Genomic DNA, 17,151 nt, shown 5'->3' on the forward strand with positions numbered 1-17,151 from the left:
TAAATAATTTACTTAATTTACTCAAATTGATTTGAAAGTAATGAGTGAATTTTCAGATTGATTGATGTGTAGCGCGTATTAATTACCAAAAAATTTGCTGATGAGGAGTGCGAGTGAGAATGGAGACTAGTAAATGGGAGGTGAAAGCGAGTAAATTCAACAAATTGACCGACATGGATACGAGAGTTGAGAAGCAAGAGCTGGCTTTGAGAACCGAGAGTTGGAGTCGATAGTGAAATATGTAGCGCTCTACCAATATCTTTTTTGGGGGCGATATGGTAAATTCACAAGCTGCTGACGTAAACAAAAGGCCATATATCATTGAAAATATGGGAAGATGACAGATTTCATTAAGGCCTTTGATTTTGGGACATCGTATAGAAATTCCTAGTTTATAAATAATATGAGAATTTTTAATCAATCTAATAAATACAAAAATATAAAGAAATATTCCTCAAATTCTCATCATTTTTATATACAACTAGTCACACATTATAGTGTTTGTTGAGTCATGTGGCAGTTAAAGTGTTGCATTCACATATTCGTAGTTCGTCGTTGGTGACGAAATTTTATGGAACGCATATGCGTGATGCATGTTTTAGGTTATGCATTTGTTCTCATGCGTCGGTGGTCATGCGTTGGAATGGAAAGTATGCGTTAATCTCTTATGCAATGACCATGCGTTCCTATCACAAGTTTTCTTGCGCTCTTGCCAAGTATAATGAGATCGCAAGTTTCTCGAATGTTCCGAGGTCGAACTTAGAGACTTGTAGCCAAATGTTATGTGGTGATGTGTTTGTGGCGAAGAATAAAAGAATGTTGAGGGTGAAAGGCTATGCATTACTCCTACTCCTAACAAACATATTAAGCGGTGGAAGTATGACTGAGAGCTAGAGACATGACAACTGTTAACGCGTAGTAAAATGCATGGAAAAATAGATGAAAAGGCGAGGATGTCTTCACTACTACACTAAGCTTGACTGCAAGGGTAACCTCAGCCAACGCAAGCTATGCGATCATGCTATACACACTTGACGTAGACGCATGTGATGTATATGCAATAGTGTCAAGAAGCCTATTTCTAAGCCTCTACATTCCTGCTCATGTGTTCTCACACATAAGCAAGATGACCGCATACCACCATATCCTACTTAAAAGGTATATACGCTGTGTAGTAGCAAACGAAGCTTATTCCTAAGTTGCATTCCGTCAACTAAGCACCGCAAGGCTGTCCTTACTTTTAATAGCTTCTTCAAATTTTGACAGTCTAAGCTTTATTATATGCAAACCTTTGTTCAAACATTTGTTATCGCATTCCTGTTGAGTTTGTCTTTAGCTTTGCGGCGAGAGCGCTGCCAACCTCTAAGTTTGGGGGTGGTAGCGGTCCCGGAGAAATGCGTTCACTACATTGCGATTCTATTAAAAAAAAAAAAGAAAAAAAAGATAATTTGTTTTGAAATAACAACTCCATTATCAACACAATGGGGAAACCCATATTGATAAGAGCTAAGTTGTGAAAGGCACTTACCCGTAGTTGGATGTCCGCATGACACACGTGGGGGCAAGCAAAAACAAAAGTAAGTTGCCAGGATCAACGTATAAGCGCAACTCCTCTGTCTAGCACAAGCCAAATTAAGCCAAGACAAGAGTTGAGTTGAATATGGAATGCAACCGAAGTTGGCTGTCCGCATGACACACGTGGGGGTAGGCCAAAACAAAGAGCGTAACCAGGTTTAATGCCGCATTCGAATAAGAAATCGCAAAGCTTTGAATTATCTTGAACGAACGAATTCTTAAAGCTAAACGCAAAGTTGTGGTGAATGAATAAAATTTTTTTGAGCAAAGGCTTGTCGAATTTAAGCTTGCAAAAGATCTCTTTGAAGAAGTAGCCAAAGTGGAGGAGAGTGTTGCGGCCATGGTTGAGGTGTGAGTAAATTATATTCTGAGAGGCTGGTCATCACAAAGGAAAATCAGAAGGTGAATATTGAATTTCTTGAGTATAACGCATGCTTGAGGACAAACATGATTCTAAATTTGGGTGTGTGATGACGGGCAGAAATGCACATCATTATAGGCCTTTTATTTAGTATTATGATGGTTGTTACATAGAATATGCGGTGATTATGTTAGGAATTCATAAGAAAACGAGTTTGCTTTGATCAGTATTAAGAATCTCAGCTAACCCATTATTATGCGTTATTATGCATTCAATTGTCTATCTTTGTAGTTAACGCAGGAAGCAGATGCATACGTGAAAGCCAACTATCGCAAAGACGACCACATGCGGAGAATCACTCCATCGCAGAGGCAAACACATACGTTCGATGCATGGGTGTTGTGACCATCAATTGCATGCGTCCATCGCATAGAAGTTGCGGTCGTTAAGCGAATGTGGTCATCACAAAGAAGTTGCAGCCGTCGAGTGAATGGGGTCATTGCAAGAAGATTGTGGCTACATAATAATAACCATAATAGAGGGATGAACACAAGGTTGGTGCAATGCAAGCATGAACGCATACCTCGGGAGAATCAAAAGATGATGTTGACATTTCACCTACCACGCTGTTAGCAGTAGAGATTCAGAAAAGGACCATCATGCCACGAGTGTCAGATTCAGAGTAGGTCCATTAATGTTATTAGCGATCAAGCTCTATAAATAGAAGCCGATGAGCAAAATTTCAAATCATCCAAGGTTTTTGGCCTGAGGCTCCCTGCCTTAGTGCGTAACCTTGTGATCCAGACCAAAGCGTGAGAAGATAGCTTGAGAGTTTTTCATCTCCTTCATCTATTCCGAGTGACGACCGAAGCCTTCGCCGAAGTTAGAGCTCGAGAGAGTCTGCTCCACTGCCCATCCATGGCACCATCAGTAGCCTTGACACACATTGGTCCTTCCATTTCTCTTCTTTCCTTGTATTGTATTACATTTTGGCTTAAGGAATTAATACATTTTGTGATCAATGCATTTCTATATTTCCTTCCATTCCATCTCCATCTTCATTTACCTAGCATCCTTAACTTTCATTGCATCACTGAGTAAGATTGCTAGAGTATCGCATACTTAATCATGCAGATTAGGGATATGAAGCATGTAGCAAACCATCGGGAGGTGTGTGTTACGTGAGTGTTGTGAGAAAATCTTATTTGCTTAGTGTGAAGTTGTAGCAATGCTTGTCTATAGGCGGACGCAATACTTGTCTATGAGTAAAATCAGCAGCAACTAATTGCCCGGGAAGGTAAGTAGTTTATCGCATTAAGCAATGTAAGTAAGTATTCACTAGGAATAGGAATAATCTTACGTAAGCCAGACTCATGTGATTACCTTGTCTTATGTATGCGTCCATCACCCCTGTAGAGCTACTCGAGAGAGATTCTAAAGAATGAACCTAAGACTTGAGAGAGCTAGGTTAGAATTGAGGCTCGAGAGAGCTAGTTAAGATCGCATAAGCAAGAATGGAGACTTAGGAATAAGTTCCATTTTCTATTACAAATCACGTGCATCTGCGTCGGGTGTGTATAGCATGATCGCATAGGTTTGCGTTGGCTGAGGTCACCCTTGCGGTCGAGCTTAGGGTTGCGATGAAGACATCTTCACCATTTTATCTATTTTTCCATGCATTTTACTATGCATCAATAGTTGTCGTGTCTTTACCTCTCATTCATACTTCCACCGCTTAATTTGTTAGTTAGGAGTAGGAGTAATTTATAGCTTATAACCCCCTTCATTCTTTTATTTATCCGCCGCAAACACATTATCGCATACCCTTTAGCTACAAATCCCTGAGTTCGACCTCGGATCACCCGAGAAACTTACGTTCTCATTATACTTGGCAAGAGCACAAGAAAACTTGAGACAGGAACAGATGATCATTGAAGGATAATGCATAAAAGATAACAAGAAAAGAACCTTGAGTAGAATACACTTGCGATCACGCTTTAGAATTTATGCGGTCGAAGCCATGCGTTGAAGGATGGGGAGGATTCTTCCGTTGTAACTGTGCATCGAGGAGAATTATTGTCGCACCTATAAGGAGCAAACACACCACATCCAAGAAAGCAACCACATATCCAAAATAATAAGAAAAATAAACTAAACTAGAAAAGTAAGGTAAAGATAGAGTAGAAGACGTCCTTGGAGAAATTGGAGTGTTGACACCGCAAGGAGTCTTCCATGCAGGAGATTGCTCTCAACTTCTTAGGTCAAGATGCCCTGACCATTGGAACTTCCAGCAATTGTTGGGTGCAGGTTGATCACCACACGCATGTAATTTCCTTAAGCTCATGTGACTGATTACCCTTCTATCTTGGGGTCAACACTGGTTTTCGGTACACCACCTACACACCAATATTGTTTGCAACTTGGTCGCACAAGCTACAATACTTCCCAAGGTAAAAAGGTTGCCTGCAAAAACACAAAACTCAACAAACTATTAGCTTACAAGTCTCCGGCAACAACGCCAAAAACTTGATGACTAAACTTAGGGAGACGCAATATGCGATGCATGTCTTAGGTTATGCTTTGGTTCTCATGCGTCGATGGTCATGCGTTAGAATGGAATGTATGTGTTGATCTCGTATGATAATGCTATACACACCCGCCGCAGATGCACGTGATGTGTAATAGCAAATGGAACTTATTCCTAAGTCTCCATTCTTGCTTATGCGATCTTAATCTAGCTCTCTCGAGCCTCGATTCTAACCTAGTTCTCTCAAGTCTAGGTTCTTTCTTTAGACTCTCTCTCGAGTAGCTCTAAAGGGGTGATGGACGCATACATAAGACAAGGTAATCACATGAGTCTGGCTGACGTAAGATTATTCCTATTCCTAGTGAATACTTGCTTACATTGCTTAATGCGATCAACTACTTATCCTCTCAGGCAACTAGTTGCTTCTGATTTTACTCATAGACAAGTATTATGTCTGCCTATAGACAAGCGTTGCTACAGCTTCAACTAAGCAAATAAGGTTTTCTCACAACACTCACGCAATACACACCTCCCGGTGGTTTGCTACATGCTTCATATCCCTAATCCACATGATTAAATATGCGATACTCTAGCAATCTTACTCAATGATGCAATGAAAGTTAAGGATGCTAAGTAAATGAAGATGGAGATGGAATGGAAGGAAATATAGAAATACATTGATCACAAAATGTATTAATTCCTTAAACCAAAATGTAATACAATACAAGGAAAGATGAGAAATGGAAGGACCAGTTGGAAGCAATGTCTTGCTTCGAGCAGATATGTGTCAAGGCTGTCGGTGGTGCCATGGATTGGCGGTGGAGCAGACTCTCTCGAGCTCTAACTCCAGTGAAGGCTCCGGTTGTCACTCGGAATGGATGAAGGAGATGAAAAACTCTCAAGCTATCTTCTCACGCTTTGGTCTGGATCACAAGGATCCGCCCTAAGGCGGGGAGCCTCAGGAGAAAAACTTGGATGATTTGAAATTATGCTCATTGGCTTCTATTTATAGAGCTTGATCGCCGACAACATTAATTATAAACCCTGGATTCTAAATTTTCTAGACAAGTATGTTTAGCCAAAGGAATGATATATTGAATATCTAATAAGTGAAAATCTATGTTATTTATAGGAGTTGTTGAAAAAGGAAAAGAAAAACATATTAAATAGGAAAGTTCACTTATTGGTTGGGCTGGAGGTACTAAATATGCGGTGACGTGGCGGTTAACCCTTGAATTCGGGAGGCGGTAGGAAGATTAAAAGGAAAAGGAACTTCAAAAGCTTGGGTTTGACAATCTACATAAGCAAATTTAGTGAAATCAGTGCTATTTGAAAGATGGGAGAATCTAGTTTTTGAGTTTGTCTTTCTGGAGAAAGATTGCAGGTGGAGAAGAACAAGAAGTGAAGAAAGTGCAGAGGAGGTAGAATCTCGGGTTAATTAGGGCCCGAGATGAAGATTGGAAGCTCTAGGCCAAACTATAAGGAATTATATAACAACGTTCTTAAGAGAGACTTCCATTTCATCAGGATGACCATAGGTAACACAACCTGAATCCTGAGTTTGCTGAAATTTTAAGGTAAGAAGTTAACTCAATTCTAAACATGTTTGTAAAAGGAAGTTTCTTCAAAAGAGGTATGAATTTTGGATTTTGTAATAGAGAATCTGTGCATAAGCAGACAGCTGCTTGGGAAGAACAAGCAAATAGCTCACCGTGGAGAATTATAGCGAGATATGGAGAATGGGGATCTCGCTTATGAAGGAAATCTCGCTAATTTTATGCTGAGGATCTCGCTCAAGAAGAAAATCTCACTAGAAATTGGGTCGAATCTCATTGGTATTGTGAGTATCGCTAGGTTGAAGTTTGTTGAGGAAATACTTGATCTCGCTCATGAGGATCTTGCTCATGAGGAAGAATTCACTCATGATGAGTATCTCGCTAGTAAAGCTGTCTTTGATGATGAAAGTTCTATTAGTAAATGAACTATTTGAGGTATTTTTCTAAGAATTATGAGTAGTTTAACCGGGAATTATGTCCTTTCAGGACAAGAAGAGCTAGGAGAGACGTATAACTCGTTAAGAGGCCAACGAGCTGTGAGTGACTATGTGTTGATTTAATGTTCTATTGATTTAGAAACTATGATTTCTTTGAAGTTATTTCTCATGCCAAGTGTTTAAATGAGGTGTCAAGCAACATATGTTTGAAGTTATTTCTCATGCTAAGTAAAACATGTTTTCCATGGAAATTGACATGATTTAAATATGTTATCTTGTCCAATAATTTCAGCATGCTTTAGTAACTCCGTTTTCATGATGAACTGGTATGATGATTTGAGCACTAAGCCTTAGTGTTCAACTAAATTTCTGTGACTAGTTATATGATGGATACTGAAGGACAATGAGAAAGTATCCTAATTAAGTACCTAAGGTACGACGGTACTCAATTATAACCACGTGCACGTAGGTAATACGACGTCGAGGGATTGAGCAAAAGGGTTCTCCCCGACTAAGGTTGACGTTGAGGGATTGAGCAAAAGGGTCTCCCTGACTAAGGTTGACGTTGAAGGTTAAATCTAGTAGTTCACTCTCAACTAAGGATAAAGGCAGTCATATCTTCTCCTAGGCTGGAAGGATAGTTTGGAATTGCTAATGCTTATGAATGTTTATCAACGCATGATGTTACTAATACATGAGTATTCCAAGTATGTTTCCATATCTAGCGCATGCTAATAGTTTTTACAAGCTAGTTCAACATGATTTAAGCCAACTTATTTTACAAAGTATGAAGCATGCGTTAGGGTTAAAACTAAGGTTGATTGGAGCTTGATGTACTATGTTTATATACCTAAGATTGCCAAAGTACATGCGTTGATATTTCTAAACACAATGAAGAGGAGTACTAAAGGTAAGAAAGGTATTTGAATAAATGTACCTAAGGTGTTGACGGTACATAGAAACCACCACGTACACGTATGTAGTTTTGAAGGAGAGGCCGAAGTATGGGTCTCCTAGGCCATAAACCAGTAAAAAGAGGCCGAACCATGGGTCTCGTGGCCGATAACAGACGTTGGGAGTTAGAGCGATGTATGCTCGTTCTCAACTTGGGAATAATGATGTTTAATGATGTTTAAGAGTTGTTATCAATGTTTATGTTTAAAGGAAGTTGCTTGAGATGCTCATCGGTATATTTAAAGAGATCGACGTAGGGATCTCCTCTAGCCATAGTTTAGTATGAACAGGTCGAAGTAGAGGTCTCATCTGGCCAAGGTTTGGCGTTGGGAATTAGAGCAAAGAATGTTCATTCTCAATTAAGATTAAGGTTTCAGATACAATGGTTTTAAAGGTTTTATGTACACGTTTGCGTGGCATATTTTAGTTCCAGTATTATGTTTTCGAGCTTTCAGTTTAAGCATGAGATTTATGTTTTTATTAAGTCACTCACTGGGCTTCCAGCTCACGTTTTCAAATGTTTTACTTTTAGGTAGCGGTTAGTTCCCAAAAGACTTTTCTGCTGCTGCTCTGCCACTCAAAGAAACAGGTTGAAGGAAGCGTAATTGAAGACCTGTATTAGTTAGTACACATGTGTATGTCTAGTGACTAGTCTTCTAGATAGGCTCACTAAATTGTAATATTCATGTATGGACAATGTTGCGAAACCCTGTAATGAATGTGTTAAATTCTGAGTTAATATGTTCGTATATCGATGATATGTATGTATTCAGGGTATTGGAGCAAAATTTAACAGGTTAGATAGGCAGTAAGTGCCAGCAAAAGGGTTGGTAACTGCTGTAGTCACCATTCCATCCAGGTTAAGAGGGTAATTTGGAGGCGGGTGTCACATTAATGGACCTATTCTGATCTGACACTTGCGGCGTGATGGTCATTTTCTGAAACTCTGCTACTAATGGCGTGGTAGGTGAAATGTCAACATCATCTTTTGATTCCCGAGGTATGTGTTTATGCTTGCATTCCACCAACCTTGTGTCCATCCCTCTATTACGGTTATCATTATGTAGCCACAATCTCCTTGTGATGACCGCATTCACTCGATGGTACAACTTCTCTGTGATGACCGCATTCGCTTGACGACTCAACTTCTATTCGATGGATGCATGCGGTTGATGGCCGTAACACCCATGCATCGAATGTATGCTTTCGCCTCTGTGATGGAGAGATTCTTCGCATACGGTCGTCTTTGTGATAGCCTGACTTCTGCATATGTTTGTCAGCTTCCTGCATTAGCTACAAAGATAGATAATTGAACGATAAATATGCATAATAGTGGGTTAGCTGAGATTCTTATATATGATCGATGAAAACTCGTTTTCTCATGAATTCCTAACATAATCGCCGCATATTCTACGTAACAACCCTCATAATTCTAAATAAAAAAGCCTATAATGACGTGCATTTCTGCCAGTCATCAACCGCATACCACCATATCCTACTTAAAGGGTGCATACGCTTGTTAGGTAGCAAATGAAGCTTATTCCTAAGTTTTCCATTCTTGCTTATGCGATCCAATCGCGCTCTTTTGAGTCTTAGATTTAGTTTTTAGACTACTCTCTCAAGTATGCCTAAATGAAATGCAATGATGCACTCATAAGACAAGGTAATCGCATAAACCTGGCTGACGTAAGATTATTCCTATCTCTAGTGAATACTTGCTTACATTGCTTAATGAGACCAACCACTTACCCTCCCGGGCAGTTAGTTGCTACTGATTTTACTCATAGACAAGCATTGCGTCTGCTTATAGACAAACGTTGCTACAACTTCACACTAAGCAAATAAGGTTTTCTCACAACACTCGCGCAACGCACACCTCCCGGTGGTTTGCTACATGCTTCATATCCCTATGCCGCATGATTAAGTGTGCGATACTCTAGCAATCTTACTCAGTGATGCTATGAAAGTAAAGGATGCTAAGTAAATGAAGATGGAGATGGAATCGTAGGAAAATATAGAAATGCATTGATCACAAAATGTATCAATTCCTTAAGCCAAAACGTAATACAATACAAAGATAGAGGAGAAATGGAGGGCCAGATGGAAGCAATGTCTTGCTTCCATCAGATGTGTGTCAAGGCTACCGGTGGAGCCATGGATGGGCGGTGGAATAGACTCTCTCGAGCTCTAACTCCGGCGAAGGCTCCGGTCGTCACTCGGAATTGTTAAGGGGATGAAGAACTCTTAAGCTATCTTCTCACGCTTTGGTCTGCATCACAGGGATCTGCCTTCAGGCAGAAAACCCCAGATCATTTGAAGTTCTGCTCAACGGTTTCTATTTATAGAGTTTGATCGCCGACAGCATTAATGGACTTGCTTTGAATCTGACACTCGCGGAGTGATGGTCCTTTTCTAAATCTCTGCTGCTAACAGCGTGGTAGGTGAAATGTCAACATCATTTTTTTGATAATCCCAATGTATGCGTTCATGCTTGCATTCCACCAACCTCATCCCTCTATTATGGTTATTACTTTGTAGCCGTAATCTCCTTGCGATGACCCATTCGCTTGATAGCCACAACACCCATACGACTGACGTATGCGATCACCGCATGCAATCGTCTCCACGATAGCCTGGCTCCCGTGTATGCGATCGATTTTTGCAGTTGCTACAAAAATAAACAATTGAACGCATAATAACCGCATAATAGTGGGTTAGCCAATATTCTTAATGCCGATAGACGCAAACTCATTTTTTCATGAATTCTAAGTATAATTGCCTCATCTTCTACTTAACAGTCCTCATAATTCTAAATAAAAGGTCTATAATGACGTGCATTTCTGCCTGTCATCAGTCGTATCTTGGGTGATAATTGTTACAACACCTTGAGTTTCATAGATGAAACAAAATTGTCATAAGGAAAGTAGAAACAACATGAATTTGTTAGGTTCAGATTATTTATTTTAATTGTATTATTCTTCTTGATAAATAATTTTTTTATTTTAAAAATTTTGGTTGGGTTGGACACGACATGGGCACGAGGAGCTCTGTTCAATTTATAAAAGAAAATTAATGTATCCCCTTAGATTCAAACTTATGAACTAAAGGATGACAGGTCCACTTGCGTGCGAACTGGGCAAATGATATGTTGTTTGAAATTCACTTGACATTTAATATATATATATATACATATCATCAGTCATTTTGGTTCATCCATTTGTTTTGCCAAACCTGAGTCCCTCTGAAACATTTTGGTTTTTTACATTTTTGACTAGAAACTGTCAAACCAACCAATTTCAACCAGAATGGACTTGCAATTTTCGATCGGTTTGAGTGATTTTTTATTTATTTATTCTTGCACCTATGATCTAACTTGTGAAATGAGAGTTTGAGATGTATTTTAGTTTATTAATGCAATTATTTATATCTTGCGTAAATGTCCAACAAGTAGTAGAGTTATTTGGTTAAGGAGTCATGAAATCGTAAAAGCCAAAAGATTTTGAATGTCAAAATATTTGATGGGGAATTTTCTGGGCATTGGAAGACCCAATTTAAGGATTTATTAACCTACAAGAAAGTACATAATACACTAAAAGAAAGATTAAAAGGGATTTGTGATGAAGATTGGGAGACCTTGAATCAAGGAGCAATTGTAATCATATGAATATATCTTCCAAAGAAAAACCATGCGCTAATAATAAGACCTATCTCCTTGAGAAGTATTCTGACATGCAAATGATTGACAATGTTTTTGTTAATTCTTATACTTGTGAGTTCAACACTTTGTTAAATCAGTAGAAGTCTATTAAGGTAGAGAGTTTACTAATGAAGACAACGATATCTAATTCAATTGGAGATAACATTTTGAGTTCTTTAAGCGTGTGTGATTTAACTCTAGCTGAAGAAATTTATAAGAAGGATAGTAGTAAAGAAGCAATTAAATGTTCTTTATCTATGACTAGGGGTAAAGGCAAGGTCAATTATGAAAATGATAGATCGAGTAATAGAAAGAAAAGGTGGATTAATAGGAATAAGGAGCTAGAGTGTTTTTACTATCACAATAAAAATAGATGTAGTTGAAATGGATGGTGCTTGTGTCTGTGTTGAGAGTAACACAAAGAGTAATAGTTACTCATCTGAATGGATTATGAATAGTGCAACTTTCATACACATAACTTCAAGTAGGAGTTGTTCACATTTTTCACGGTAAAAGATCATGGTCTAGTGAGGATGGAGAATGGTAAAATTTTCAAAGACCAATGGAATTAGGGATATTAATATGAAAACTGAGTGTGGAGAAAAGTTAGTGCTACACAATATCAGATTCGTGCCTATGATGAAGATGAATTTCATCTCTATTTGCAATGTTGGATGACGACGGTTACAATTTTGTGAGTGATAAAATGTCAGTGTGAACTCAAATTAAGATATATCCCATGTATTGGCATTTGATCTTAAAGATTCCACATTGTCCTATGTTGGTTTAGTGTTGTCAAAGAATTAGAGAGACGGTAGATACTAGTTAAAGTTATAGATGGCAGTTATAGATGTGCAATTGAGCCAAAATCAATTAATGATGGCCAATTTCGATAAGTTACACCAAGATATATCAGTTCATAAACAATTAAAAATTATGGGAGAGAAAGTTGATGACTATCACAAACCCCCAATTATTGTACATTTGAATGGATTGATGAAGCTGCCTATATGAGTAGGGAACAAAAATGGAAGACCAAGACAATTGCTAAGGTAAAAAGTAGAGTCTCTAACTTGATAGCATACATGAATGAAGAAGTCAGGCCATCTACAGTTCTTCTTCAAGAGCCGGTGTTCATGATTAAAAAAATGTAAGTTGTTACCACTTAGCTAAAGTAGTTGTACGTGATTATCTTTTATGTCTAGAACTTAATTTTATGTAGCTTGCTCATATCCTAGACCAAACATGGATGAGCTACATCTATTTTGTGATGGTTTCATGTTTTTTGTTAGTTGATTTTACATGACTTTTGAGCCTCGAAGTTTTTCAAGTAGATTAGAGTTAACAATTATAATGAGAGTAAAGTTCTTGAAGTTTGCCAAGGTCATTCGTTTTCGTTCAATGAGAGACAAGATTGTTGTTTTGTTCTAAGTGACAGATTGTTGGTTTTTTGTGTGGAGATATAACTCCATCTAAAGAAAGTAACCTATCGAGAATTACGTGCAACTTAGTGCGCAATCTCATTTGGCCTTTATGATTTTTTCTCAACACTTACATGCGTCTTTATTATTGAAAAACGTTCAATAGTTGCAATCTTATAGAAGAGAAAAAGGTGCAATTTTGTGGATTAAAAACTATCATGTGTGAGTTTTATGTGGTGTGGTAATGAGTGATTTATGAAAAATAGAGTGAATATGTTTTTAGGGATTGAATGCTTCTCTTTATTGTTTAACCCAAATTATTGGGCTATGGTACTGGAAATTCATTAGTCCATGTTGGACTATTTGAAAGAGAATGCCGACGTAATCCTAAGTTTGGGACAAACCAATATATTTTGATATCTTTCTCTCTTTTTTGTTTTTTATTTATTATTTTCTGATTGGTAACTTTTTTAGTTCTAACCTCTGAGTAGGAGTTTGAGATATAATTTAGTTTATTAAGAAAATATTATCAAATGGACACTTAAGAAATACCTGCTCGACTTCCGATACCCTGACACCGAGCTGAAAAATCTAGGGTTTCTCTCACAGTCATCTCAGGAATGTGGAGGTCATATTGGCTTATGTATGCAGAAGTTTTTTGGGGAACAAAGTCTTCAAGTTTGTGTCCATTGTAACATATCTCTCCTGTCATCTTTTCATGAATTAGTCAAATAAAATTGAAATAAAGAAGAGAAAAATAGGGAGAAAAACAATAAATAGAAGAAAAGAAAAATAATTACTTTGAGTGATTTGTTAAGATTTCCAGAAAGAGCTTTCAGTAGTGTGGTCTTTCCACATCCTGGAGGTCCAAGTAGCAGAGTTAACCTGAAACAAATTGATCGCTTTTAACATTGTTTCATTTTGAACCCTTTTTTTTTTTTTTTTTTTCAATTTTTAGTTGTAGAGTTCAAATTATTAGATTTTAATTTATCAAATGAGCGATTTTTAAAAATAGAAAAATAAGGAAAACTATTTACACAAAATAACAAAATTTTAATCTTCTTCGATAGAGGTCGATAAAGGTTGATAGAAGTCTATTCTATTAGTGTTCCTTTTGCTATTTTTGTAAATAATTTGACATTTTTTCTATTGATAAATATATATTTTTTTTATCAATTTGGACCCAACACTAAATAAATGTATAGACCCAATATCACAAATACTTGAACTAAATTAACCATAAAATCAACAAGGTAAACAAAAAATTGTCCAATCTTAAATTTGAATACTCACACTTATATATGAAAATCAGACACGATTAACAAATACTCACAAAAAATAGCAAAAAGAAAAAGAAAAAAGAAAAAAAAAACTTATTGATATTAATTTGACTATCTATTGCTCAGGTTCGTACTCAACTCTTATTAATGGAGCTTGAACCCTCGATTAACAAAGCATCTGCACTTTTTACTCAAGAAGTTAAATTGAACAATGCTCTATTCCAACCTCCTCTCCTATATCTCAAATTCATGTGGCCTTTGTTGTTCGAAATACTTCACACATGTTTTAGGTTAGTGAGTCAAACGATGTCGACTTCTTTGAGGATAGATTTCCTTTTAAATCGAGAAATAGTGGGGGGCTTAGGATCCAGTAGTCTAACCCTAGTTAGAAATCCTACCTTTACATAGGAAACCGACCCAGAACCTAGAAGAAGCAAAAGAGCTAGAACCATCAAGGATTTCGGGGTTGACTTCTAAACCTATAATGTAGAAGAAAATCCCAAAGATCTAAAAGTTGCCTTGTCCTCTGGGGATGCCAACTTATGGAAAGAATCCATAAATGATGAGATGGACTCTCTTGAGTAAAAAAGAACTTGGCACTTAGTAGATCTACCCTCAGGTTGCAAGGCAATAGGGTGCAAATAGATCTTAAGGAATAAACTTATACTTGATGGAACAGTTGAGAAGTTTAAAGCCAGGTTAGTGACAAAAGGCTTTAGACAAAGAGAAAAAGTAGACTTCTTTGATACATTCTCCTATGTCACTAGAATTACCTCAATCCGTGTCTTGTTCTCTCTCACGACCCTTTATAACCTCGTAGTACATCAGATGGATGTAAAAACCGCCTTCCTAAATGATGAAGTTGAAGAAGAGATTTACACGGAACAACATGAGGGTTTTGTAGTCCATGGTCAAGAAATAAGGTTTGTAAACAAGACAAATCTTTCTATGGTCTGAAACATGCTCCTAAGCAATGACGTGAAAAGTTTGATAACCTAATCCTATCTAAAAGTTTCAAGGTTAATGAAAGTGACAAATGCATCTACCATAAGGTTGAAAATAATCTTTCCACTATCCTGTGTTTATATGAGATGATTTGTTAATCTTTGGGTCGAACTTGCACGTCATAAATGATGTGAAATCTATATTTATTGCAAACTAAGACATGAAAGACTTAGGAGAAGCTAGTGTAATCTTAGGCATAAAAATGACTAAGTCTGGAAAGGGAATTTCTTTGGATCAATCTCACTATGTAGAAAAGATTTTAAAGAAATATAATTACTTTGAATGTAAACAAGCATGTACTCCTTATGACCATAGTGTTAAGTTGTTCAAGAACATTGGTGACAGTGTTAATCAATTTGGGTATGCGAGCATCATAGGTAGTCTTAGATACGCCGCTGACTACATTAGGTCTGACATAGCTTATGCTATAGGATGACTTTGCAGGTTTACAAGAAAACCTAGTAAAGAGCATTGAAATTCTATAGAAAGGATTATGAGGTACTTGAAAAAAAATCCAAAACCTAAGATTAGATTATCAGAAGTTTTCCGCTATCCTGGAAAAGTTCAACGATGCTGACTAAAACTCTCTTTTAGATGATTCAAAGACTACAAGTGACTATATCTTAAATATAGCAAGGGGAGCTGTCTCTTGGAAGTCCAAGGAACATACTATTTTAGCACAATCTATGATGGAGTCAGAAATGATAGCACTAGTGACAGCTAGTGAAGAAGCAGACTGGCTTAGAATTCTGCTATCAAAGATTCCTTTATGGAAAAAGCCGGTACCAGCCATATCAATCCATTGCGATAGTACTGTAACAATCGCAAAAGTTCAAAACCATTACTACTACAGAAAAAAATGACAAATACGACACAAGCATAGTACCATTAGAGAGTTTCTCACTACTGGTGTAGTTAAAGTGGATCATATATGGACTGATGAAAATTTGTCAGATCCTTTGACGAAAGGACTGGCTAAAGAGAAGGTTTTTATAACCTCAGAAAGGATTGGACTCATACCTATAGAAAGATGAATCATTGTGAGGAAAACCAACTTGTAGACTGGAGATCCCAAGAAATAGTTTCAAGAGGTAATAACTGATCATAAGTGTGTTGGGTTTTATGTCCTAAAACTCGTGGTATGTAAACAATCGCACTTATTCTAAAAATTCAATAAACGTGTTATTGAATAGACCTATTGCTTGAATAGAAATCCAATAAACCTAAAAGTCCCTTGACTATTGGATGAGTACTTGAACTTTATATGGAGACATAAAGGTAAACCAGGTTCGAGTAAATAGTCAAAATGATCTATAGTATATGGATAAGGTAGGTACCTTATTCTGGTAACACTATTGAATGCGGCGTGCTCTATAGTTGTTACAAAGAGTTGTAAAGTGCTACAAACGAAGTGATCCTAATTCGTTCATGTTGGACATGAGGAGTGGGGGTGTCCTTGTGTAAAAGAGTTTGTACAAGATCGGACCACGAAATGCGTCACTCTTACTTTATAACATTGTTTATTGTTTAAGACTGACTATTTCAAAGTGATGAACTAGGTAACTTGACCTTAATCTTGAGCTACCTATGAACTCCTGTTTATTCGGGATTGCCCTTAGATTTGCATAGGTGAAGGTTGGCTCAACAGCGCCGGCTCAATAAGACTGTCATTTCAAGGATAAGACTGAATAAATAGTTGGGAACATAGAGTGCAAGAGGGAATTCTCTCCTACCCGCTTTAGGGATAGTAGAAAGATTATTCCCTTAAATGCTGATTCTGGGGCTTGAACAAGGGATCCCACCCTCTCATTTGGCTGAGAGGGACTCAGTTTTGTGATTGGATCATAAAAAATTGTTCATTAGGGGATCAGTGGGGACTTAAGGAATAAGAGGTAATTTCGGGAGTAAACAGAGATTTGAGCCAACCATTATTACGAACAACCTGTGAAAGGTTAACTTACTAATCATGGTTATACCGAGTGGACATAATATATCTACAGTAAGGGAAGTTTAACTATGTACTTTAGTGGAGTGACCCGTTAGTTAACGAATGGGGTTAGATTGGTCTAATGATTTTAGCCGATTAATCTCGGATCATTAGAGCCCATGATCTGTAGATCCATGAGGTCCCCCTACTAGCTCGAAAATGGATTAGCTCTAGAGTAGCGTGATAAGTTAATTTGAAACTTTCAAATTAGAATTAAATGGAATTAGAGAAAATATATTTAAATATGATTTAAGTATATGAAGATGAATTTGTGTAAAAATTAATTTAATATTGGATATTAAATTAATTAGAATTATTTAAATTATTTAAATAATTATTTATTAATTTTAT

At 37.3% G+C, this 17,151-nt stretch overlaps 1 protein-coding gene across 1 annotated transcript in view; it reads right to left on the reverse strand.

Annotated features, from left to right (window-relative positions):
• LOC120081406 (pleiotropic drug resistance protein 3-like) overlaps positions 1-17,151 on the reverse strand; it is an 82,880-nt gene that overhangs the window by 32,082 nt on the left and 33,647 nt on the right. The window contains exons 4-5 of the mRNA XM_039036248.1: positions 13,329-13,413; positions 13,081-13,240 (exon numbers count right to left, since the gene is read on the reverse strand). Of these exons, the coding sequence (XP_038892176.1) occupies positions 13,081-13,240; positions 13,329-13,413 (245 nt within the window). The remainder of the gene's footprint in view (positions 1-13,080; positions 13,241-13,328; positions 13,414-17,151) is intronic.

The sequence above is a fragment of the Benincasa hispida genome, chromosome 7, assembly GCF_009727055.1.
Source record: "Benincasa hispida cultivar B227 chromosome 7, ASM972705v1, whole genome shotgun sequence".
NCBI classification, from domain to species: Eukaryota; Viridiplantae; Streptophyta; class Magnoliopsida; order Cucurbitales; family Cucurbitaceae; genus Benincasa; species Benincasa hispida.